At 41.5% G+C, this 27,775-nt stretch overlaps 1 protein-coding gene across 1 annotated transcript in view; it reads right to left on the reverse strand.

The window, feature by feature from the left end:
- The window catches only part of KLHL28 (kelch like family member 28), a 209,829-nt gene that overhangs the window by 94,227 nt on the left and 87,827 nt on the right, over positions 1-27,775 (reverse strand). The window contains exon 2 of the mRNA XM_086937343.1: positions 15,670-16,568. Within this exon, the coding sequence (XP_086793469.1) occupies positions 15,670-16,568 (899 nt within the window). The remainder of the gene's footprint in view (positions 1-15,669; positions 16,569-27,775) is intronic.

The following is a 27,775-nucleotide window of genomic DNA, read 5'->3' on the forward strand; positions in this document are numbered from 1 at the left end:
ATTTGCCTCTAACTTCTGACCCAGTTGTAATATTTGCATGAAATCAATGAATTGCCAATCAATGAAATCCGTTCTTGAAAAAAAAAGCTGAGGTGAAAAAATGAGGGATTTCTCATTTTATCTCCCCCAGTAAAAGTCGCTCTCAACTACAGCTAGAACAGATTTACACTATACTTGCCATGAAAGTAGAACTTTCTCAGGTAGAAAGCAAGCTTTACTCAGAAAGCATTTTTTTTTGTTTGCTCTAAATCGGTTGAGGGTGATGGAGCGCGATTATTTTAGTGAGTTTTTGCTCGATCGATTCCTGCTCACTGGGTGCGATACTAATATATACTTAAGAAACAATAACTAACAGTGTGTCTCGTGAAACAAATGAAAAGTTTAAAACTACAGTGTAAAAGCATGCAAGAGGGTCGCCAAACTGGTTTGAGAGTAAGTTGTTTGTGACAGAGAGAAAAACTAATATTGTGTTAAAACAATAATGTGTAGTGTAATAATGAAAACTATAAGTTTTTAATCAAAAATGATTATCAAAATGCTCAAGTAAAATAATTCCTGCTTCAATATAAATATGAAAGAAAATTCTTGTTTATTAATGAAATCATAAATGGTCTATGCTCATAAACATAGATGTAGATATAGAGTGTATATATTAATTCCTTATGCACTTCTATTTCTCTAATGTTTTCGAAGTTAGCATTTTCCTTTAGAAGATGATGTTATTACTTTCACACTGTAGGCCTCAAAAATGTATTTTGTCCTTCATCGTTTCCTCTGAATAGACTAAAATGCTGACCTGATTGCATTATAGCTATTATCGTTTGAGTTTCTTTTCTACTTTTTGAATGGAGATTGACAAAAAGAAATCATGAAAAATCTGCAAAAGTTACTTTGTGGGCAGGACCCGTGAACGTTTGGAGGTATAATTACCCCGTGGGAAAAGAACGTGTGCAGCTATTTTCTTGCAAATCTGAGCCTGACTTGCTGTAAGTCTGAACTCAGATTTCCCTGAACTAAACTCTCCTGTTACCCTCTGTGCTTTACCGGCGGGTAAAGTGAAGCAGACCTAAGACGTTTAGCTGAGGGTTGATGACTCTAGCTTCCGCAAGCTGTGCTCTGGTGCTCTACTGGGGGCATCTCGTGTTCTGGTCCTGTTAAATCTACAACCAAATCTTTGGTTTGTATGATTCTAAATTGCATACTCTATTTATTTATTTAGTGTGTTTTGTATAGCGCACAGCTACCCCAACGGGGTGTCCAAGCGCTCCTGTGCGATCTTAAGCTGAGTTAGATGTTTTTTAGAGAGGGGGTTAGCAGAACAGGAAAGTTTTTAAGGCTTTCCGAAAGGGGAGTTCTTCCGATGGAGATTGGTAGCTTGTTCCAGAGGGCAGAGGCACATACTTGAAAAGTTTTTCCCGCCCGAGCGGGTTTTTTTGAATCTGGGAGTGGTGAGGAGGTTTTTTGAAGAAGAACGAAGGAACCTGGTATTACTGTAGGGGGAGAGGAAGGTGGAAAGGTAGGCAGAGCCCTTACCCCTCACTGCACGATGGGCCAGTACTAATGCTTTGAATTCTGCCCTTTTTTGTATGGGCAGCCAATGTAGTCTACGGCGGTGGGGCGAGATGTGCTCACGTAGGGGAATGCCACCGACCAGTCGTACTGCAGCATTCTGGACTGTCTGGAGACGATGGCATAGACCTACAGACAGTCCGGTGTATAGGCCATTGGCGTAGTCCAGATGCGAGGTGATCAGCGCCTGGACTATAGTCTTCCTGGTGTTGTTGGGTAAGAAATTGATGAACTTTTTCACCAAAGCATGCAGCAGAGACCGTATGTACTTGTTGGAATGATAGGTTAGAATCCCATCTAACCCCTACATTTTTCACTGATTCTTTAGGCTGGGGAGGGGCACTCAGATCAAGAGGCCACCAGATGTTGGGATCCAATTGGGGACGGCTGGTGAAAGAATAGTACCTCCGTTTTCCCCGCGTGAAGCCGTAGGAAATTATTGTCCATCCATTGGGCAATGGTACGCAGGCAGTTTTTTAGTGGGTCAAAGGTGTATTGGGTGATACTATTGAACGAGAATAAGAGTTGAATATCATCTGCGTAGGAAGTGGCCTTTATTCCAGTTTGGGCGATGATTTCAGCAAGGGGTGAAAAGTAAACATTAAATAAGAGGGGGCTCAGTGAGGAGCCCTGGGGGACTCCCCACCGAAGCAGACAACTGTCCGAGGTATGGGGGGGGGGGGGGGGGGGGGGGTGAACACTGCCTGCGTCCGGTTGGACAAGAAAGATGCAATCCATTTTAAGGCCGTACCCTGGATGCCTTTGGATTGTAGGCGGTCCAGGAGGAGGGGGGTGGGAAACTGTGTTGAATGCTGCCGACAAGTCAAGCAGCACCAACACCGCTCTTGATCCCTCGTCCATCCTCCAACGTACAGCATCGGCCATCTCGATTAGTGCTGACTCAGTGCTATACCCTGGTCTAAAACCGTGCTGAGAGTCGTGAAAAGCGCCATATGCTTCTAAAAAACCTGCTAGTTGTTGCTGAACGAGTTTTTTTAGCACTTTGGCAGGAGCTGGTAAAAGAGAGATAGGCCTGTAGTTGGAGGGTTCACTGGGGTCGGCATTAGCTTTCTTCAATATGGGAACTAACCGAGCATGCTTCCATGAGTCTGGGAAGACACCCGTATGCAAAAAATCATTCCATATCCCATTCAAAATGGGGTTAAGAATAGGTGCCAGGGATTTGTATTGCTTAGCAGGCCAGGGATCAAGAGGAGAACCGGATTTGCATTTTAAAAGTTCTTTAAGGGATTGATCCAAGGTAATCTCTTTAAAGTTGGAGAATGTACAGTCTGATCCAATAGTGACAGTATTGGTTACACGATTGTCTGGATTAGTATTGCTAAGGAAGTAGTCGTATATGGTGGCAATTTTGTTTTCGAAAAAATCGGAGAGACTATTGCATAGTGTCTGAGACACCAGAGGAGGACGTTTGAGAGCCAAGGGGTCAGTGAAGGTTCTTACTGTGTTAAATATTTCCCGGGATGATCCCTGTGCACGGTTAATTTTTTCTTCCAGAAAGATTCTTTTGTGTTCAATTATTTTTTTCCTATATTCTTTTAGGGCAGATTTATAGAGGAGCTTGCAGTCGGGAGAATAAGTTATTCTCCAACGTCTCTCAAGGAGCTTACATGCCGATTTGCATTTTCGGAGCTCATCTGAGTACCAAGGGGCAGATGGAGCAGAGCGATAGGTTTTGCTGGGCCTGATAGGGGCGAGGAGGTCGATGGCGGAAGAGATCCAGCCGTTGAAGTTGGTCAGTCTGTCGTCTAAGTTAGGAACCGTATCGGAAAGATGGATAGGGGAAAGATGGGCGGCTAGACTATCAAGGGAGATCTTACTCCAGTTTCTACCTTGTAATTTAGCCGGGTGTATATGACGGTCTTGATGGTGCAGTGAAAATGAGAATGGAATAAAGTGATCGGACCAAATCACTGGGAGGGGTTCGCTTATGGATAGTCCATCCAGGTTGGTACAGATCAAGTCAAGAGTATGTCCGGCCTTATGTGTTGGACTGCTAATAAGTTGGTTTAGCCCTCCATCTGATAAGGTGGATAGAAAGTTGGATGTGATGGGATCCGAGGGATCAACATGAAGGTTGAAATCCCCGAGGAGGGTAAAATTTGCATATCGCGATGTTGCTTGCAGAACATAGTCTAAGAAAACTGGTAAATGGGATGTTTTAGAGTTAGGGGGGCGGTAAACCAAAAGGACAGAAAAGGTAAAATTGGCCGCTATTTTGATACAAAAGGGGAGTGCTTCAATGCTTTCCAATTGTTTGTAAGGGAAGGAGGAGATAGTCCAATGAGATCTATATATTATGGCAACTCCACCTCCAGGGCTAGAGCCCCGTCTGTTAGCGCACAGTATACTGTAGCCGGACGGTATGGCTAAGTGTATAGCGGGATTAGTTTCGTCCCCTAACCAGGTCTCGGTTAAGAATAGGAGATCCCACTTTTCCTTTTCCAGAGTTTGGGCAATGTCGAGAGAGTGTTTTGCTGAAGAGCGACAGTTAATCATACCAGATTTTATTAATTAAGTGTTTGTAGTGGGAGGGGTAGGGGCCAAAGTTCGTAAAATGGAACATTTGTTCCTTATATCGTCATTGTCTGTCCTAGGCTGCAAGATGTAAAAGGCAGATGAGGAGTGAGATCTTGAGGTGAAATTAGCGTTGAGGTACAATGATTGGGCTTAAGGTTCATAAGCATAGCCCTATCATAGGAGATGAGGGATGGGGAGGTGCAAAATGTAACTGTACTTATGTCTGCGGCCGCTTCCTGGTCGAGGACGGGCGCAGAAGGGCAGGACTCTGGCACGACTCCGGCGCAGGTCCGGTGCATCCGCTGATCGCGTCCGCTGCGCGAAGGCATGACCTTCCGTTTTTATAGTGGCCATTAGAGAGCGTGTAAACGCTGCCCCAAACAAAGATGGCCGCCAAAGTAGATTCAACCTGCCCGGGACTCGGCTGTCTCAGCGCCCAAGTCGGCTGAAGTTGGTCCGAGTGGCAAGGAAGAGTCGGTAGCGCTTATTAAGTCAAGCGGGGGGCAGGGGGCTAATTACCACCACTTATTTAGTCAAGCTGGGTAAATCACACGAGGTCATACAAATTATTCGAACAGTGCTGCAAAGCTTCGTGGTCAAGCTGAGTGCAAGTGATATTAAAAGCTGAGGGTACAGCGAGTTTATAAAGGTGCAGAAAATAAGAAGACTCAAACAAATAAAACAACTACCTCCCGGCTTCCGCCTCAGGAGGGGATTAGATGCACAGTGTTTTTTTTGCAATATTTGCAAGGTGTATCCCCCCTCTCACCAAGTATTGAAATTGTGTTGTATTTGCTCTAAACTGTGATGTTTTGTGATTATACCTTTATGCAGATGATTAACCATTATTAAAGGATTCTAATGTTTTTGTGGTTTGACTATTCACTTTGAAGTTTAGATAAAAGTTTCATGAGAACTAATTCATGTGTTTGTTCCGACTTATTGATGATTTTATTGTCAATTTCTGAATATTGTTGTTAGACAGGCACTTCTTTTATTACAGGTCCTCAAGAAGGAGTGCTTTCCATCTCTAGTTACCCAAGTCCCTCTCAGCTCATACAAAGATCTATCGGAGGACCTTATGGGTTTAGAGTTTCTATGGGCCAAGCTCTGTGATGTTGTGAAATGTGTAGCTGTGGATTGAGATTTCGGTGTGGTGGGTAACTAATTTCTACCCCCACAAAATTTACACCGCTTCCGCTGGATCAGTTTTCTGGTAGCATAATCGGATGGTTATTTTGACTATATAAACTACGTAATGAAGTAACGGAGTTAAGAGACATTGACAGACTATCGAAATTCGTTGTTTTGTGTTTTAATGTTGTGATCCGTTGCTGACCTTAATGGAAAGTAAACGGGACCAAAGATACCCGGATAAAGCCTAAGGGAGGTCTTAGTGTGGCATACAGTAGGCGTGTTTTGTCTGCTGTGAAGTAGTACTGTGCATAGGCCTTGCCGGTGCTAGCATTAGGAAACTTGAAGTGTGACAAGTTGGGATACTTGAGTTTTCTTCAAAAGAGCGCATTTGGAGAGACCTTGAAGGTTTTCACTAAGCCAGAATGAAATCGCGCTGGTCGAGATGCTGGAAGCCAAAGACAATTCTCAGATTGTGTGGTTCTATCATTTTAGCTGAGCAGACAAAGTTGTTTTATGTTGTTTGTTTTGTTGAAAACTTTGTAAAGACGACAACAACTTTGTAAAGTGAGGGTCAATTGCAGGAGGTTAACTGACGTCACTAAGTGCCGCGTTGGTATTGGTTGGTTGGTGAGCAATCACCAGGTGCCTCGCTGGCATTGCTCGGTAGGTGTGGAGCTGCGCTGGTATTAGACAGCGTGATGAGCTTGGATTGGTGGCAGAGAATCATGAGACGGAAAAGAAACTGAAGATATTTACCTTGTAAAGGTCTGAATATTAGCGTAGAAAATAATGACGTTTTTTAAATTGATAAAAACTCTGTTTAGTAAGGATGAGCCGATACAAATTAGAGGAGGAGTTCCTGTAGCCCCAGCAGGAACCTCTGCTTCATTTATGTCATAAGAGAAGGGATATCAACCGTGTACATGGCAGGAGAACTGGATGAAATATACTGAGCAAGATAGTAGTTTATCATTTCCAGAAAATGGAACTTTTAATACTAGAATTTTAGAAAATGTAAGGATTCAAAGGAATAACTTGAGAGCAAATCCTAGAACCATGCAGTATGAAGCTCTTGAAGAATGGGAACATGAGGGATATAAAAGATAAAGTGAAAAACAACAGAATAGGTATAGGAATACTGCGAGTCATCATGCAGAGGCAAAGTGGGATTCACAGAAGAAAATTTGGAGAAAAGATATATCTGAAGGAGAATGAATGTTCTGTACCAATGATGTTTTTTCAAATGCTGAATTTACATGCACTATTGGGGCTCGTGGTTGTGACCCAAGGGGTCTTGACTCCACATAGTTCTGTTCTTCACTATAAGGTGGTCTGTTCAATAATAATTCATTCAAGAAATCATCATCTATATCTCCCATCTCCCTCAATAATTAAATCAATATTATTAGACTTCAACTCCTCAACATACTTCTTCTCTTTGAATTTCTCTCCTTCATTAGTCTCGGCTACCATGACTGGGAATCAGACTCAAGTTAGAGAAGATTTGTCAAAAGTAATGATGCCAATTAACCCAGATGCTTTATCGATTCCAGTAACTATAGGTCCTATTGTTCCCTGATATAATAATCGACAGGGAGTTTTGCAAGTTTATACTTTAACAGTTCCCCATAGAAATATGAACGGAGATCTGACAGTTTTGGAAAGAACAAGTGTGAGGAATCAGATAATGATAAACAGGAATGGGTCAAAGGAGAATAATGGAGCAAACGCTATTATGGGAGAAGGGTTAGAGTCATTGATATGAAATTCAAATAAAACAGTTGAAAACCCAGAAAGAGGTTCATAAATAGATCTGAGAATAATGTTGCAGATGGAGAGGTGGATGACATAGTCATCATCAGGAGGATCAAAGACAGGAGGAGTTAGTCAATTAGTTAACAAATCAGAAGAGGGTACATCTTTAGGACCTTCCCCAGAAGAACTAGATGAGTGGATAAAATATTGCTCCTGGTTGCAATAATTGTTCTTCCCGAGACTCGAGCATAGATGTGAGCAAATTAAAACTGGAAAAAGAAGAAATGATACTGGGAAAAATTAGTCCAGAGAGGTTAGCCAATTATCGTGATGAGGAGTTGATTTTATGTGTAAGGATATTACCTGGAAAGCAAGAAATACTCATGAGAGATTTGCTGAAATTGCACAAAAGTATGTAGTTGATATAGAGAAGTCTAAGGCTTTAGACTGGATTTTAGTGACAGAGATTTAGAGATTGAATGGTTCAGGAGAGCGTTTGCAAATCAAAGAGTTAATTCACACTCAAAAGCATTGGGGAGAAGTTGCTTGATGGAAAGGCAGATGGGCAAAAAGGAAAGAAGATACGGTAGTACCTTTTCCTCTATATCCTGTGAGGGAGACAGAAATTGGAGAAGCAAATGCAACAGTATATCTTATGAGACAGGTGCCAGGAGGTGGGTTTGTTCATGTTCCTTGGTCCAGACAGGACATACTATCCTTTACAAATGATTTCCCTAGGTTGAGAGAGAAACCAGTAGAGTGCTACAAACAAGTGGAGAGGTTTGTTAAGGTTTCTAAAGTTTTGTGGAAAGATTTGGATGCATGGTTTGATATCGTAGTTCCGACGGATTTGTGGGTTGAATGCACAATTGCTATAGACTGGCCAAAAGAAGAATATCGGAGAGATCCAAAAACAGGAGCTTTATCAGAAGAAGTCATGAAAAAAATATAAATCAGGATATTACTTACTTGAAGGGAAAAATTTCGCCAAAAGAAACAGATTGGGTGAAAATAGAAAGGACTACTCAGGAGTTGAAGGAAATCAGTCCATGCATATTATGAAAGGCTTATGCAGGCATTTCAACAGTCTAGTGGTATTGAGAAGGTCTCTGAGAAAGATATGGGACATTTTGTATATCAATTTGTATATGGTTTAAGGCTGGAAATAAGTGCCATGATTCAGCGGCATTTGATTTGTTGGCAAAGCAAATCGATTGAGGAGATTATTCGTTATGCAAAATATTGTGGAGATGACAGATTTACATCAAAAAAATAAAGAGAAATTGATGTTGGCTCAGATTAAAGGAGCAAAAAGAAAGATTCATGAATATGAATACAGATTTTACAGGAGTTTATCAGGGAAATGGTCAGACTACTACTCGAATGAGAGGTGTAGTGACAAATATTGTGATGAATGGAATGCCACAAGGGAGAGGTCGAGGTGGTAATTTGGAGGAAATGAAGAAGTTGCTTCCTTGTCATGGGTGCGGCAAATTAGGACATTGGAAAAGCAAGTGTAGAAATATTCAATCAAATACAGGTGGTGTAAAGTTAATAGATACAGGAGTAGATGGAATGAGGAAGACACAAATGTATAATGAGATAATGAATCAGCAGAATCAGAATCAGCAGATGTCGATTGACAGAGGTCAGAGAATGCCTTAAGCTCCTGGGCAAAATGTGAATGGTCAAGTGCAAAGGTAAAATACCAATATGGCTGTCCACACCAATGATCAATTGAATTCAAATATGCAGGTGTATTCGCAGTTCTTGATGCAGTTGGATGATAGTGATTCAGATACATGAAAACTGAACAAACAATGGCAGCAAGGGACACTATTTGCTGCACCACTACATGGGTTTCCTATTCTAGACTACTAATTTAAATAAGCATTCTCCGTTAATTGCCCACCTCTAAAGACTAGCCAGCATTAGCCTTGCATAGTTCAATAGATACACAGATCGAGGCAACTTTCAAAAGAATTTAAACAATTGACACAGCCAATGTTGTAATTAGCAACATAGAGACGATTCAAGAGGTCTTTCTTCTTTTATCTTGTATTTCTTTTATTCACTTTCTTCCCAAGTAACACAGACAGTTCCACACAGCCAACGCGTTTCGCCCCCAATTTGAGCTCCTTCAGGGCGTAATAAGACTGATGGTTGTGAACTTTCAGTTCTGACACAAATGCACAAAACAGCCCGCCGTCCAGTGGCATATTTTTCAGCCACATTGGATCCTGTATCTGCTGCTTTACTTGGTTGCTTAAAGGCAGTTACTGCTACTTGTGTGAGCTTGAAACAGAGTAAAAACGACTGTGACGGGACAACCATTGAAAGTGTATGCGCCACATTCCGTTGAGATTTTGTTAACGCAAACTTGCACATAGCACTTTACAAGCAGTGGCTTTTTAATCCAGCTACCTTATTCCCGCTTTCCAGTTGTGAAGTGGTGGTGGACGAGGCAGATCATGATTGTCTTGATGTGACAGAATTGTGTACAAAACCAAGACCAGATATACAGGTTACTTCATTGACTGAATCCGATCATGTGTTGTTTGTCGATGGATCATGCTTGAGACATTGAAAATAACTTGTGAGCTGCTTATGCAATTTGTACAGTGATGGGTATTGTTGAAGCATCATGGCTGAGAAGAATGAATTCAGCAACAGGGAGCGGAATGGATTGCACTAACTAGGGCATGCTGCATTACCTAACAAATGCGAGTCACCATATTTACGGATAGTCAATATGGTTTTGCGGTGGTACCCGATTTTGGGCAGTTGTGGTCTCAACGTGGGTTTAGGACCTCTTCGGGTTCACCAATATAAAACGGAGAGCGTGTGAAAAATCTATTCATGGCACTACAGCTGCCACCAACTTGCTCACAAATCTGGCTGTGACTATGTCACAATTGACAGTAGATATACTGACGAAATTGCACACTATTGTGCTCTAAATTTGCATGAAATCAACTGGAAATCTTTAGAAAAACAATCTGATGAATCTGAAAGCAGACCAATGTTCTCAATTGTTGAAACATGGGAAGACATTAAAGAAATACAAGATTCGATTAGCGAGACAGAAAGAGACGAGTGCAACAAGGCAGGATGTACACGCAGATCAGAAGATGAAGTGTGGGTTTACACAGATGGAAGACCAGTATTGCCAGACAGTTTACTGTCGCAGACGGTAAGAATTTGCCATGGTTCAACTCATGTAGGTAGAGATGCTATGATGAGACTTTTTAAACAGACATGGTACAATGCCAAGTTCAGAGCCATTGCAGAGTCTGTGCCAAAGATGTATAACTTGTCAGCAACAAAATGCAGAAAAACAGTTGTTAATTTGGGACAAATTGAAAGAGCAGGTGGTACATTTACTCGTATGCAGATGGACTTCATAGCTATGCCTCCTTGTAATGGATTAAAATAGGTCCTTGTGATTGTGCGTTTGTTCTCACATTTGGTTGAGGCATACCCTACGTAATAACAACCTAACTGTTACTAAATTGCTGCTTAGAGAGTTTATTCCGAGATTTGGATTTCCAGCTTAGTTGGAATGAGTTAGAGGAACATACTTTAATATTGAAGTGGTGCGAATTCTTTGTGTCACTTTACAAATTGAGCAAACATTACATGGTACTTATCGACCAGAAGCGTCAGGCGTGGTCGAACAAGTAAATGACACAATAAAATCACGATTAGCAAAAGTTTGTGCTTCCACGCCATTGAAATGGCCTGATTCATTGCCACTGGTGTTGATGAGTTTGAGAAGTATCTCAGACAGAAGAAAAGGACCATCTCCACATGAAAACATTATGGGGAGGGCTTTGAGACAGCCTACAGTCCCAGCAAATCAGCTTGTGAATATATCGGAGGATTCAGTGCTCGATTACTGTAAAGGATTGGCTTCCGTAGTGCGTTCTGAATCTCACCAGGTTGGAGAAGTCGCCACTACTGTAAAACAGGAACAAAGACACGACCTGTGCCCAGGTGACTGGGTGCGTGTAAAAAAAAAAAAAGTGAGAAAATCCTGTTTGGAACCTTGTTGGCCAGTCACAAGTGATTTTTGTGACAACAACTGCAGTTAAATGTGGTGGTCTACCAATTTGAGTGCATGCATCACACACTCATCAAGTCCAATGTCCACATGAAAGTACAGAGTCAGCTGAAGATTAGCAAAGATCGCTTTTAAAGACTGAGCATCAAATAAAGTGGGCAAAAGATACTGGGTCCTGTAACACTGTTAAAACTGAAGGAGAGTTTATCCCTGGTAGTAACGAGGGATGGAAGGAAAGGGAATCAGCTAAGCGAAGTTTTAAGACAAACGAAACAGACCGTGTACCAGAAAAACGAGATCAAAAAGGTTATCAGTGGCCAGAAAGAACTGAACAGTTGAAAGATACTTTGGCCGGAAGAATTCCAGCAACTGTAGCTGAAGTCTCCAGTCACTCTGAACAAAGTGTTACAGACTGAGAAGAGATTACAGTACGCTGAATAAAAAGAGCATGAGTCCCAAACAAAAAGCACGTGGGAGCAACATGGACATATCTCACTGCCACAAGTGACTGGGAAAAGGAATTCATGGTCTTTTGTTTCAAAGACAACTCATCATACGAGCCACCCTAAATGAACTGTGCATGAGAGTGCTTAAAAAAAAAAGAAGAAAAAAAAAGAGAGAGGAGGTTGAAGAAATAAGGCCTTAATCCGACGGCTATACAAACTGCGCTAACCTAGCTGATTTTATATTAATTTTAATGAGAATTTATATAATGGATGGTTCCGGAACTGAAAGTCCACCTGGATGAAGGGGTTGAAGCAATTATTTTTCAATTATTTATGTTCTAATATTTGTCTTGCTTGTGTCTATACTAATTGCGCCTTATTTTGTTGATCATCATGTTGAGTCTACTAAAGAACATGTGAGCATGGATACTGAATTAACAAAAGTTTTTGGAGAAGAAACGGATATTACAAATTTAACAGGAAATGACTTACACCAAGATAAATCAGTTAATGACTGTTTGTTAAATGTTTTTACTAAACTCTTGTAGGAGTACGTGGATGTAAGAGATTGATAAGTGGGCATCCAATTACCCACATCTGTGTCTGAAGGGGTGACTTATAACCTTCCTTTAACTTCTGGAATCTCTTGTAGTGTACTAACAAGTTTATTCTATGGCAAGGAGCAGTTTCAATATTTTTTATTCGGACTATGATCTAGTTTTTCTGAAGTACCCATTAAGAAGAACATGAATATATTGGCGAGTGCGAAAAAAGCTGAAATAATAGGTGAATTTTTTCATACTACTAAGCATATTGATACAGATATACACATAGAAATAATTTTACATGCATTTTACGAAGTGTAGAAATAGAATTTATTCACATCGTAGAAGATAGACGAGAAGAAATTAAAAGATAATCTGTAGAACAGAAATCTAGAATATCTCCTTGGGCTCATAAGGACGGTGATTACAAGAAAGGTGAGACTTACGCTTCAATGACTTTGGACTGGCATCACAAGGGAAAGCTTTGCATACTAAGACAAAAGACTGAATCTACTAATGTATTCATTGGTTCCAGTGAGTGTGAACACACCCTCCTAATTACGGGGGGTTGGGGACTAAAGGTGGTACTGATCCAGTTTTTCCAGGAGTATATTTTGTATGTGGTAAGAATGCTCATTATAAATTGCCTTAGCATTGGCATGGATGTTGTTATATGGGTATTGTCTTTCTAAAGATATACCATGTGGAGGATCATCATGGAACAAATTAAAAGAAACTACCAGGGAGTAAAAGGGGAATAAGTGCTGCAGAAATTGTGGGTGATATATTTGGTGCGCTAATACCTTCAGTAGGAGTGATTTTGAATTCACATAAAATTAGATAGTGGTCTACAGTGGTTGATCTTTTATTAAAGGATACAGTTGGTGGGTTTTTGGTGATTGATACTGAAATGGTTGCTATTAGATCTATGGTTTTGCAGGACTGGGTTGCCCTGAATGTATTGTTGGCAAAAGAGGGTAGAGTCTGTTGCATGCTGAAAATTCAACAATGCTGCACTTATATCCCAGACAAAAACAGAGACTTGGGATAGATCAGTAACATTACTAACCTGATTAATGATTTCGCTGAATGAAAAATTGACGTTGCATGGGATAAACTTGGTAAGGATTTTTCCTCAGTGGGAAATTGGCTAGCAGTAGTGCATAGCAGCCTGGTGGGACAAATATGAACACCATTACCAGCTATTGCTGTTGGCATAATAATTATAGTACTGATATACAGATGTTGTAAACACAAAGGAGAGAGAACACAAATTAAAGGTAGAAAGAGGAAACGGTCTGATATAGAATTAGAAGATAAAAAAAGTACTTATTACGAAGGGATGAAAGATGTAAGGGGATGTTAGGCTGAAACACATGAAAACAAGTGCATTCTAAAAATAAATCAGATTGCAATTAGATTATTAGAGATTGTGCGATGGCTTGATTCACCATCTGAGGAGGGCTTGATGGAGTGATTATTTTAGTGAGTTTTTGCTCAATCAATTCCTGCTCATCGGGCATGGTATTAATATATACTTAAGAAACCATGATGAACAGTGTGTTTTGTGAAACACATGAAAAGTTTAAAACTGCATCGTAAAAGCATGCAGAAGGACTCGGGTCTCGTGAAAAACGTGAAAGTTTAAAACTGCATCGCAAAAGCATGCAGGAGGGTCGCAAAACTGATTTGAGAATAAGTTGTTCATGACAGAGAGAAAAACTACTATTGTGTAAAAAACGATAATGTGTAGTGTAATAATGAAAACTATAAGTTTTTTATCGAAAATGATTATGAAAAGGCTCAAGTAAAATTATTCCTGCTTCAATATAAATATGAAAGAAAAAGGCTTGTTTGTTTATTAATGAAATCATAAATAGTCAATGCTTATCAACATAGATGAAATGGTGTTTATACATGAATTCCTTATGCATTTCTGTTTCTCTAATGTTTTCAAAGTCAGCGTTTTCCTTTAGAAATTTATGATTTGGTACTTTCACATTGTAGGCTTTAAAAATGTATTCTGTCCTTCATGGTTTCCTGTGAATAGATCAAAATGCTGACCTGAATGAATTATAGCTACGCGTATTTTTATCGAGTTTCTTCTCTACATTTTGAATGACTGACATTCTCTCTGTTGATATGAATCGTAACAACCTTGTTGCAAGCTCGGAAGAGAGCATGTGGAGCTGACATGTTAAATTACAAGCGTATTTTCCTACTTCCGAGGGGAAATGTTATTGCACATTATTAGAAACAGTGAACAAAGATATTACGTATGGGTTCCAGACGATTTTCGGATAGAGAATGATCACACCACGATCGAGCCATGGATTTCGACCAATAGAATTCATGCAAACTGCGCAAAAAGTTACTTTGTGGACAGGAATCGTTAACGTTTGGAGCTATAATTGCCCTGTAGGAAAAGGACGTGTGTGGGTATTTTCTTGCAAATCTGAGCCCGACATGCTGGCAGTCTGAACTCTGATTTCCCTGAACTGAACTCCCCTGTTTCCCTCTGTGCTTTACCGGCTGGTAAAGTCAAGCAGACTCAAACCCTTTGGCTGGCGGGTTGATGACTCTAGCTTCCGCAAGCTGTGCTCTGGTGCTCTACTGGATCCATCTTGTGTCCTGGTCCTGTTAAATCTACAACCGAATGATTGTTTTGTATGATTTTAAAAACACAGTATTTGCAATGTGTATTCCCCCCCCCCTCGCTCTCTCTCTCTCTCTCACCAGGTATTGAAATTGTGATGCGTTTGCTCTGAACTGTGATGTTTTGTTATTATACCAACCATTAGAATATGATTCTAATGTTGTTTTGTGGTTTGACCATTCACTTTGAAGCTTAGGTAAAAGATTCTTGATAACTAATTCATGTGTTTGTCCTATCATATTGACAATTTGGGAATATTGTTGTTAGGCACTTTTTAATTACAGATCCTCATGAAGTATTGCTTTCCGTCTCTAGTTACCCAAGACCCTATTAGCTCATACAAAGATCTATCGGAGGACCTTATGGGTTGTGAATGTTTGTAGAGTTTCTATGGGCCATACTCTGGGATGTTGTCAAGTATGTAGCTGCGGATTGAGGTTACAGTGTGGTGGGTAAGATGTTTGCGCCCACAAAATATACACTGCTCCTGCTGGATCAAGAGCTTTTTGAATTTAAAAAGGTTATAAAAGTGCCACTGGGATTTAAAGCGTTAACACTTTTGTATTTCTGTTGTTTCAACTCAAGAAAAAAAACTGTTATAACATGAGTTCACAACACAAACCCTGCCACACCTATATTAGTGGTCCAACAATTGTGTATGTATGGCTATCTGCCTTATTTCTCTACTCTGACACGCTTACCTAAAAAAACATTTGAAATTACAGAGTGGGATACATCCAAATAGTTCTGCACAAGCAAGGAAATAGCAAGAAGTAACTCTATATTTCATATGAATATTTTTACACCACACAAATCTATAAGGAATGTGACTGGACTAATATGTTGAGGACTAAGCAAACACTAGTCAGTGTGTATATAAAAATATCAGAGTAGTACTTTGGTAACTGAATGTTAATCATAGTAATATTTTTATTTATTTATTACATGCCGTCTTACCTTTCTAGACATGCAAACAGCCCCGCTTTTCCTCCTACTGCACACAGTACTTTTGGAGCACACCGAGGCCGTGTCATTAGCACAGTTTGATGGGAAAGTCTGTGTTCAGGCATGAAATGGTATTTAAGAGCTTCGTTCAATAAATGTTTACAGGTATGGTCATCCCGTATAAGATGATTTGCTTCATACAACCTAGTCAGAAATTTGACACTCAGCAAGGGCAATCGGACGCAGTGCAACAACTGAGAAAGGTACTTCTGGCGCTCCTGCACATCATACTTGATCCAGGACTCTAATGCATAAAATACTGTTTCCTCTGTAACAACATTTAAACAGTCATTAGAAACGATTTCATCTAATTCAGAATGAGTAAGCTCAAAAAACTCTTCAGTCTGACAAACCTCTTCAAAATTCTGACAAATGTACTTGTTTGCGGCCAGGTACAGGTCGTGGCAACCGTAAGTCTCAGCAAAACGTGAAATTCCAACGCTGTTTCCAGGGTCTAGCTGGCTTTCTAGAAAAGTACAACATTCCTTTAGAACTAGTTTGATCTGGAGCAAATTTGCAGCTGGAAGAAGGGACTCCACTGTGTCCTGTGAGATGAAAACAGTTCCTGTATATGCATATTCCACAATGGCCTGCAGAGCTGTCTCGTCAATGCATTGAAACTCCACTTCAGAGTTCTCCTTCTCCGACAGGTTCCCAGTAAACATGGCTTTGAAATAGGGGCTGATGCTGGCAAGCACCACTTTATGAGCATGGATCTTGACATCACCCACTCTCAGGACGACGTCACAAAGCTCGTGATGTTGGCGAAGGAGGTTCAGGCCCTGCAGAAGCTGTTCCGAGTGCAAATGGGTTAAGTTGGCAAGCATGTAGGTTCGAGGGGACTGGTCCATCTGAGAAGGATACAAAGAATTCTTGAAGTTATTAAACATTAAATTGAATAGCAACATTAACACATTTCTGAATGATGTGACTAACAACCGAACTTAGAGGTGATATTGCGTAGGACAGTTGTTAAAAAAATTCAAGAGTAAACCCATTTCACAAAAATTTGGATAGAAACTCCTCTGCTGGATGCAAACATGCATTGGCATTTGAAGATGGAATTATGGAAGACTATGATGGATCCAAACAGGCATTGGCATTTAAAGATGGAATTATGGAAGACTATGACCGCATCACTTTAATTACTTGCAAGCAAAGTACAACTACAGTAGGAATCAGGCTTATTTAGGATCACGTCAAGGGCGCTAAGAAACAGAACACAAACAAGTGAAATGATTCCTGAACGATGCGAGTTGAGCAAGTCTGCAAGTAATGTTCAGAACAATTTTGGCCTTGTCAATATATATCTATAGTAAGTGATTTCAAAAGTCATGTGTTTGTTTAAAAGTCAACACGTGCATGGCACATTTGGCAAATAAATGCAGGCGACAATGCAACAGTGACCTACAATTAAATGTCACTGCCCTATGCTCAGCCTATTAACAGTAGCTAATGCCATGCACAGTCTCGGTCTATTCTATGTCCAAACTCTCACTGATGTTGGAATGCAGGCATTTATCAGTGAGGAATTATTCTAAGCATTCCATTTTACTGAGCCAATCTCAGCATTTCATACACTTAATTTCCATTATTCCATCAAACATGTGCAAGAAATTATTCTTCGAAATTCACACCCACCACAGTTCCTTCAAGCCCTGGATTGTCCTCCTGGAAAGGTTTTGTGCATGTATATTTTTGTGCATTAGTAACAACGTGCAGAATGAGGTTTTACACTCAATTATATATGCACACACCAAAATATTACTGAGGTCTTTAAAAATAATTTCGTATAATCAACAGAAGTGTGTTTTCTCTGCCCTGGTTAACTGCTCCGAGACAAGAACAGCCATCCCACCCCCCCAGCAAAGCAGCATAAAGCATAAAATGATAACTCAAAGTTATTATAATTTCATGCTTCGGTTTTGCACTGCTTAAAAGCAGTGAGGCGACGCTCCTCTGCCATAGCGGCAGAGCAGTCACTGCATAGAAGCTGTAGACAGGATAGTGGGCCTGTGTCACTAGGTAGTATCTTCTCCACAGCAGGCACGGAAAAAACAGATTTTCTTACTGTAAAATCAATAAGTCCTATTTAATTTGGGGCGGCTCATATTAGTACAACAAATATTAATGTAACATATTAGTCTAGCAAAAAGATTGCTGGCCAGTACAACCGGAATAGTGTAAATAAAAATGTGACATTTTTGCAAAATTAACAAACCAGTCATACAACTATTGTCAATATTTGATAATGGAAGGTGTGTTTATAGATGTATTGGGCCCCAATGTTAGCTAGCGTCAAATATTCCACTTTCCTATTGCTAACATCAATTATCTAATGCCCATTTATGTGTGAGTTCAAGCTCCCATTCTGGTGCAGTTTCAGTGAGACTAAATATCATGGACTACCCCCAATAAACCTTAAATCAACAGAAACCTCCAAATGCTATCAGTTCATCACATGGAACCAGGGACTGGTTATGCTCATGTAACATGAAATTATCTGTAAAAAAATATTTATATGCAATATTTATGTGCTGCAATTCGCAAGACTATTTCTAAGACAAACTCCAATGAAACATGCCACAGGTTCTATAGTTATTGCATCAACTCAGATGATTGTTATTGTCTTACTGTCCATCAGATGAAATAATGCCTTAACGTAGATTTTATTTTATAGTGGGCATGTGGTTCTGGAGACAGAACAAAGTGATAAAAAGTGCCACATCCTCATACTAAACAATGTTCCAAACATAGAAGGCGATGAAACTGAATCAGCGGTTTGCTTTGCATCCAAGATGATCATGACCACCAAACACAGTAGGGTTAATTTTGTGAATTGGAGCAACCCATTTGTAAGGATTATATGCAACTGAACTATCCAGGATAAACCCAATATGATTTGGTGAGCCAAGTAGCACCACAAATTGGTATAAATATGTTTGTTTGCTAGCATCTAGCTAAAATTGTATTGTCAAAATATGTGCGACAATTCTTTGGCACTGTTATTTCATACCAATGTGGTATCAAGTACAGTGATTTGTTGTTCAATGGAATATTTTAACAAAATGATCATTGTTGAAAAAAACATGTCTGACAGTGTCGCTAAGAACATAAAGCTGCTCATGTATCAGCTTTGAATAACGCTGTGAGAAGTGTATTTTAACTGTTGATGGGAGAGTGGCAAACTTCCATCCTCGTTCAAATCTTACCCAACCACTTTGTAGACCCAACTTCTCTGAGCCCTTCACAGCCCAGTGAGCAAGAACAAAGAAGGTGGTAAGAACACAGACTTTGTACTGTGTATTTTGAAAATTCAAGACAGCTCTTTTCTTCTGCCCGTGACTGTTTACATTTATTTCCTGGTTTTCCCCTATACTGTGCTAATAAGGCCTCTAGAAAGTAAATCCATCCCCCTCCGTCTTTTTTTTTTGTTTACAAACTAAAAGGGCAAATAGTCCCCAGTACCTACTTTTTGAGTTTTTAAGAGATTGCTTAATCTGCTTTGTGGTTTAAATTGTGTTTGGAAATTGTATGTAGCAGAGGTGTAGAAATTCCTTTAGCCCGATGCCCAGGACATATTGTTATGGCCACGGACAACAAGTTTTCATGTTTGTTTTGTCCTTGGGACAAGTAGGCCCAACCACCTTCAGTATAAACCCTTTGACTACCATTTTACAGTACCACACTACAGAGAAGGGAAGGCAATCGTCTGAGGTCTAGTTAATATTTGGGTCCTATGTTAATGCTATTCAAACTTGTATTTATGGTTTATTAATGCAAAGCCTTTATTATTAGGGTGAGCACTTTAAATAAATGTTTTAGGTTTGTACTGTACTGCCGACAGTGGTTCCATTAAAAAGATTTATCCACTTGTTTGCAAAGTTTAACAATATGAGCCTACATATAATGTTCCCAGAGTGTTAGCAGTTTAGATGCAAATATTTGCAAAAGCTTTAAAGCAAGATTGATGACTCTTTGCTTTCAAAATAAAAAAATGCTACTAGGAAAAAAATGTTTTTCTAAACTACTGTGAAGTTTTAGCTACCATTTCTTTGAAGTACAATTTAGAAATATTTGCCGATGTGTGCCAATATTTCACCAAAATATTCCTAATGTGAAAATTAGTGTAACCACTTTCAACACGATTATGGAAAACATGAAAATAAATTAGCATTTTCAAAGCCACTAGGTCTGATGTAGGTGGGCAGTCGTTTGGTTTTGTCAATGGGTGTATTGTGCCGACATAGTTTTTGTAAAACTTCATTGTGGGAGCTGCCAGGTCCTCACCAATGTAACAAACATTGGCAAAAAGCAAAAATATTTTTTGTTCTCAACAAGCAGACATTGTCACAATAGTTCCTCACACTGAAAAAAAGTACTTTTGTGTGCCGATATCCTCCTTGTTTAAGAGCAATATGCTATCCCTTGTAGTTAAGCCGGCCGATGGATGAGGGTGGGTGAGTGAAATTAGGGGCCAAATTGTTAAAGATGGTTACAAAAGTGCACCCATGGTATGTCTTCGCATTAGTGCAGATTTATGTATTTCATGAATTCAAAAAATTTGTGAACAGTATTTTAGCATGAGCAAATGTACATTTGTAGATTTGCTTACGCGAAAAAATATTTTTCGCATTTGCAAGTTAATTTTCCCTACAACCACTTTCTTACAAACGCTGAAAGGAATTTTACTTCTGCTCTCGTCTGGAGTAAATTTCCAACCTTTCTCAGTATAGAAAAAGATTAGAGAAGAGCTGGTGAAAACCCTTAAAACATGCAAGTTGAGGTCTACTATAGGGCGAACCACACCGCCAAGAACACGGCAAGCCGAGAAGCAGCAGTTAAGGAGGCCATTTACTGGAACCTGACAGCGGTCAGATTGAATAGAGGCAACCCTGACCGTAGTCCAACATGCTGGAGGGGCTGTGACGAAGAGGGAACACAAACTCACATATTCTGGGAATGCAGTGAGGTGACGGGATATTAGATGGCTGTCCTCAACGACATAGACAAACACTTTGACACCGAAATAGCTTGCTTTCCTGCGTACAAACTCTTGGGGCTGCCGAACGTCCTTCCATTTCCACTGAAATCGATAAGAGTGAAACAGATGGGACTGGCAACAGGAGCAGCGGTTCAACACATCTTGTCGCTGTGGGGCACACAGACCCGTCCAACACATACGGGTTGGTTTCATAAGCTATGGTACATCATTGGCATGGAACGTCTGCAAGCTTATCTTACGCACTCAACAGCCTCCTTTCACACTATCTGGCGCCCTATACTATCTCTGCTAGCACTAAAATTCAATGAAGTCACATGCCCGAAATACCTTCGCCTGCTCCGACTCACCGATACACCACAGACAACAGAGGCCTCCTGAAGGCTGGTACATCTCAAACCTCTCAAGCGCACATTTGCTCAAATACAGACATGGCACACCGGTTCTGGTTATTTTGAGACTCACATATTGCCTACTAGGTTGCGAGTACCGCCCGGTGCAACAGTTTTGGACACTTACTTAGACTACGAATTTTTCATTAATTTGCACAGAGCCAGGGTGGAGGGGTTGGATCCAGGGAGGAAGAGGGATCCGATCGAACGAAAACAGGCGTATGTGGGGTCTGTATTGTGTATTTTTAACTGCCTGAAAATAAATCAATAATACGAAGTTAAACAAAAAAAAAAACATGCAAGTTAGTAGGTTTGCACTAACCCTGGGGGGTGAACTCCGCTCCGCTCGCGGAGTTTCCTGCACTTCACTTTATGCAGAACTTGCGGAGTTCCTGAAAACTCTTCTTTGCCAGGTTAGGTTTTGCTTTGCTTTGCCTTGTGAGGTTTCTCATTGCGAATGGATGGGTATGCTTGAGACCATTCGCGTTGAAAAACTGCTCGTTCGTGTTGAGAAAGCTGCCGCTCGAGTAAAAATCTACTCGAGCGGCAGAAAAGGTAAGCTTACGCTGGGCATGGTGCTGTTCACAATGATTGGACAGTGTGGACAAGCATCCGGCACTGTGCAATCACTGCAAAATGCATTTTTCTACTGCACTGTGTGTAGTGCGGCAAAGGTTTTTTGCACTTTGCGTAGCTTCGCGTAGTGCAACTCCGCGAACTTCGCCCAGGGTTAGTTTGCACACACTCGAAAGGGCAGTCCAACCCTGGAGCTATTGCTGACTTCTACTTCTAGTCGCAGTATGTAGATATGCGAAAAGGTGGTAAAATAAGGACATTTCTAGTATTGAAGACCTGCTATAGTATTAGCTCTGGTATAATCAGTGAGGCTATTAGCAGAGCTCTTACAAAATGACATATCTGCCATAATTTGTCGCCGCACTACATAGCACCAATAGTGTTTTTTACAGGACAAGTAGATTTATTAAAGCAACTTGTCCCATGGAAAAATAGATATTTGATTAAATTCCACACCCCTGATGTAGCACTCATTCTTGGCTAGACACATTGGTTTAAGTGTGATAAAAGCAGTATTTTTAGTGGCTTTAGATTTGGGCTTGACCTGCTGAGATAAACAAGAACTACAAAGTGTGGATTGAGCCTGTCTAAATAGGAGATTCTGACCTCGGGAGGACCCCTCTGTGCCCTGCACACTAGCTTGGGCTTTTCTGATTGGCCCTCACACCTGCAGAGGTCTTTAAGTTTGTGGAGGGAACCCCAACACAGACATCTCCATTTTGTAGCTGCAGAACCTCCGAGCCCTAAACACAGACTATGTGGTGTGCAACTTTAAAATTGCTCTTTTCCTCTACCCGTCTACATTTATCTCTTGGTTTCTGTGCAATTTGTACTTTTAAAAATGCTGTTGTCTTTAACCTGTGATGGTTTAAATTTCTCTCTTGGTTTACGCCTATGCTGTTCTAAGTAAGGTCTCTACAAGGCAACCTCTCATTTTCTTTTACAAGTTAAAAAGGCAAAATACACCCCAAAGCCTAACCAGAGTGTGTTTGAGAGACTGCTTAATCTGCTTTGAGGTTTAAATTATGTTATGTTAGGTTATCAATTGTTTTATAACGCGCTCTATTACTCGAGAGTATCCTGGCACGGATTGTGTTTGGAAAGTGTATGTAGGACTCATTTGTGACTAGACAAAGTGATTTAAGTGCACAAAAAGCAATATTTACCGTAACTATAGATCTGGGCCTTACCTGCAGGGATAAATAGGAACTACAGAGTGTAGCTTGAGCCTGTCTGTATCCTAGGAGATTCTGACTTCAGTAGCACCTCCCTGCCCCTTGCACACCAGTTTGTGCTTAAGGTCACATGCCCCTTATACAAGTTTTTTTACCGGTTGTTACATCTGTGTTCCAACTGGTTCCTAGGGCTTCTATTGGGCGTAGGGTTTGAGATCTGATTAGCTAATAGGGCTAGTGTGGCGACTGGGTTCTAGGGCTAGGGATTCTATTGGACTTGGGGCTTAGGGTTTGGATTCCAATTGGCTAATAGGGCCAGGGCTGTGATCGGTAGGGTTAGGCTAGGGATCCCAATGACTGAAGGTGCTCAGGGCATCTCAGCCCGGGCTTCGAGGACAAGAGTGGAGAGAACAAGGACAGTTGCCTGTTTGGGCCGGGCTGGCCCCAGAACCAGAGAAGATGCCCTATTTTCCATTCACTAGCCACCACCTTAACCCATCCACAAACATACTAAGCACGCTCTCTGCAAATGCACACTAATCACTTATAACAAACAAACCCTATCCAAACTTCGATGACTCAACAACCATTACAAAACCCCACATCTATCCACCCTTCTACCCAAACTACCACACAATGGCATCTTCACTCTCACAGAAAATACCACTTTATCCTATACCACTATCAAATCCACACATCAACACAACAAAAACTCACATTATACATAGCCATAATCTATTCAAAAACACACTTCCTGTTCATACAAAACACCGGCTCTACCCTCTACTTTCTCCTAACAGAGCCTTTTACCTTACCACCAAACCTATACTCAACCCTCTCTCGCATCATCCACCAAACCCCCCCAAAAACACACAAACTATCCTTACACTCCACTTCAGCACACAGATTACCTATTCCTGCTACCAAATTTTACACAAACATTCATAACTCTTGTCCAACCCCTCATACACACCACATATGCTCTCCTCAATGTACATCATCACCCCCTTTAAGACTCAACTTACACTCCCCAACAGTACTTTACATTCAAATGCTTCTATATCAATAACTCATCTCACTACTTCACAAATACAACATATAACACACACACCAGCATCTCACACACACTCAACTTCAGGCCTCGAAAAATCATAAAAATGTTACCAGACCTGCAGTCTGCAGTTATAATGCTCTTGACCTATAAACTGGTTTCAAATTATTTGATTCTGGACAAATATTTAAATTCACTGGGCCGTCTTTATTTTCATCATATATGGGAGCACCTTTAAATAAACTAGTTCAGAATGTCTGCTGTACAAAAAACATTTTTGCTTGATTTAATAGACTAAACTTTTGCTCCATGTATAATACAAATCTAGCCACATGTAAGATACACATTGTCACCGACTTGCCCGTTAGTTGATTAACAGCATCGTCATCAAGGCGGGTGTAGGAATGTTTCTCGATTCAGGTTAAAAAATGATTGCTTTTAATAAATACATACCCGAGGCATTAATTTGTAGCAACCCTTTATGCAATCAGCAGATATTCCATTGAAATTGCCACAACATTTGCCACTGACATGTAGTTTTACTGATAAAACTAGATAGTATACAATGTTTAGAAATTGAGATTCTGCAAATATTTGTCATTTGCACATTGCCAAGTAAAGTGTTCTGGTTTGTTTTGCACTTATTTAAATCTTTGCATCACACTTCTGAATTAGAAAACAAAATGTTCTTTCGAAATTTCGGATATATTTTGATATACTCGTGCTATTCATTTACAAGCTGGTTATAAATGTTATGTGTTGGGAAAAAAACTCCTGGTTAACAATGACTGTCAGACAGTTCACTTGACAAAAAACCTTTGACTGTAATAAGAGAAGGAAGAGTAAACATTTTTCAGGACAGGATAAGAAACAATTAGGAAAAAGACAAACTGACATATTATATTCTGTCACAAAAAAATAAACAAACAGCCCCTCCTACCCGGACTACACAAATGATACAGATACTAAACCATCTTTACTCCCAAACTGTCGATCTTCACAAACACCTACCACAAATACCCCAGCACAACAACATTAATTCACCCACCTCTCAGCCACTGCATAATTTAGAGCCTTCAAATCATGACCCACATGCTCCACCACCACCACCCGCTAGCTGTACATCTTCCACTCTAAACAAAATAAAGAACGTGCCACTCTTCATAACTTCGCATCTCTATGTCTATTACACAAGGCTACTCTACGAAAACAACACTGCTCATCAACTCAATATCAACCACTATCTCCACCACCTACACACACAGACCCTATAAAATGCCTTCTAAAGCTGCTGGACGAGGGTTACAATAACAAAAAACATTATGGCTATCTTCATACTGTTACAACTACAAGTTCAAAGAGCACTACTCAGTTTTCTTGCAAACAAAGTCACATCACCACCAAACCAGAATCTCTAGACTCAATTAATAAATACTCTATTGCTCTCTAAAAACAAGCACCACATCTACAACCTACTCAGTGACACATGACCTGAAATACTCTTCATAACTGAACCATGGTTGGGAGATGACATGGCTCAAGTGCTGCATGAAGCCGTTCCACCAGGCTATCAAACTGTCACGTAAAATCACATAGGCAAAAGAAGAGATGGACAAGTTGTTATATTTAAGGAAACAAAATTTCACTTAAGCGGATGATATTTCCATACAAGGTTGTGAGGTCCTCATGAACAGATGCAACCCACCACCAACTTCCTACTTCTTTACTGACTATGACCTAGCAACACAACATTCCCAGAAACATTTCTATACACAGTTTCAAACAGTATGACTAAACTCTAACATATGGGGGGTGGCCAAGATAGTGGCGTGAGAGGAAGGAAAACTCCCGCCGGCAACCAGATTAGCACCGGCCCCCGGGCCGTAACTGCACCTAGTGACGGCGGCAGAGGAGGCGCTTTGTGCGGTGGGGCCCCGGAGCTTCTGTTGGGGAGAGTGGTGGCCGCTGAGTCTCTGCCTGCACCCGTGAACCGGCAGGGCCAGATTAGCGGCATGGGGGCGGAGGCCCAGGGAAGCGGTCTGGGTTTACGGCCAAAGAAGGAGGTCACTGGGCGAGCGGTGGCAGCCACGGACATTGCTGGTGGCCCGAACCAGGTTTGGCTCCCCGGAGAGAGTGGCGGATCGAGAGGAGCTGTGCGAGACCTGCGGACAGCTCGGGAGGTAGCGGAGCCGCCATCTTGGGACTGCCGCTGCCCGCTTCTGCTGAAGCATACATTGGGTGCGGCGTAATCGGTTCTGCGGCACTGACCCTGGGCCCGCCGGGACCGGCGGCGACACCCTGGCGAGCAGGTGCTGGCTGCATTGACGTGGCTGGGGTCCTGTGTGGAGTGACCCGGCGGCGGCGAGTGGACGGGCTGCATTGCGGAGGAGCAGCGGAGCGGGTCGGCTGAGTAGCATCGACCGAGGCGGCAAGTGCTGAAGGCATATCCCGCCACAGGTGGAGAGCGTCAGGCCGCAACTGACTGAAGGTGAGTTGCCGATGGAAGCTGGACCAGAGGCAGAGATTTGAGGGTGCAGGGGGCACAGACTTGACTGGCGTGGCCTGGCGGGAGGTGGAAGCGGTCCTGCCACAGCGCAGACTTAATTAGGTGATCCCTGGATCCTGCCTGGTCTGAGAAGAGGGACCCCATGACCGGCAGCGAGTGTGGGGCGGTGGACTGTGGTAGGCCCTACTGGATTAGCGGGCATATTTGGGAAACTGAGCACGGAGCAACAGGGCTGCCACGAGAAGGGGAGGTGACCCAGGGTTTGCGGTGGGGGGCTGCCGTATGAATAAGATGCTGTGGCCCTAGTGCCGCTTTGTGAGCAGTGTGGCCCTGAAGACGCCCAATGAGCCTGTCATAGCCTTCCAGGAAGTGCCTCAGTCGGGGACTCTAGAAACAGGACAGCGTTGGCAAACTTGCGGTGACAAGTAAACGGAGGGCGGCCCAGCTTGGCGCCTGAGGGGTGGAAAGATACGGACAAAACTGGGGCTTCGCAGCACGGTGGTAAAGGAGGTTGGCGGACCTGCTGCCTGGCTATATATCGGACGGATTTTGTTTCTGTTGTTCTTTTTGCACATGTAATGTTTGTTTGCCACATGTATCGTTGTTTTTGTTTTGCCAACACTTTTTCTTGAGCGTTGTTTTTTCCTCAAACTTTTTATGAAAAAATATATTTAATAAATTATAATTGCTTTTGAAATTTGTTCATGTGTATACATAGGCTTCTTCTTTCTCCTTTTTATTTTTTATTATACATTTGAAGTTTGATTTTCTATCCGACATCCTTACCTGAACCTCCTGTTAGGTGTCATAATATATCGGACGGAGACTTCGTCTGAGGAGAGCGGCGGCGTCGGGGTGGGCGAGGTCCACTTCCAGAGGACGCAGGGAAAATAAATGGTGAAAGATCTCTTTGCTAGGGTCCAGGAGAGCCAGAAGCGGGACGCCATGACGTCAAATGCCAAACAGGTGCCGTCGGAACATGCATCGTACTCTGAGCCTATAACTAAGGCTTTCTTGGAATCCCTGTTCACGACCATGAGAGATGATATCCACACGCTGAAAACGGAATTTGCGAGTGAGCTTCGGGAGATTTGCAAGGACGTGGACAGTATCGGAGAGAGGGTAGCGGAGCTGGAGACCAAGTGTGACAACACAGACACTGAACTTGCAGCTCTGCAACAAGAAGTCGACCGGCTCCATGATCAGCAGGCAGATCTCCAGACGCACCTGGAGGATCTTGAGAATCGCTCACGGCGGCATAACATAAGGATTCGTAATGTACCGCTTAATGAAGAAACGAGGGATCTGTTTCGCTATGCCAGGGAGCTCTTCAACCACATCTTAGGGTGCCTGCCG

The sequence above is a fragment of the Lissotriton vulgaris genome, chromosome 9 (genome assembly GCF_964263255.1).
Source record: "Lissotriton vulgaris chromosome 9, aLisVul1.2, whole genome shotgun sequence".
In the NCBI taxonomy this organism is placed as follows: domain Eukaryota; kingdom Metazoa; phylum Chordata; class Amphibia; order Caudata; family Salamandridae; genus Lissotriton; species Lissotriton vulgaris.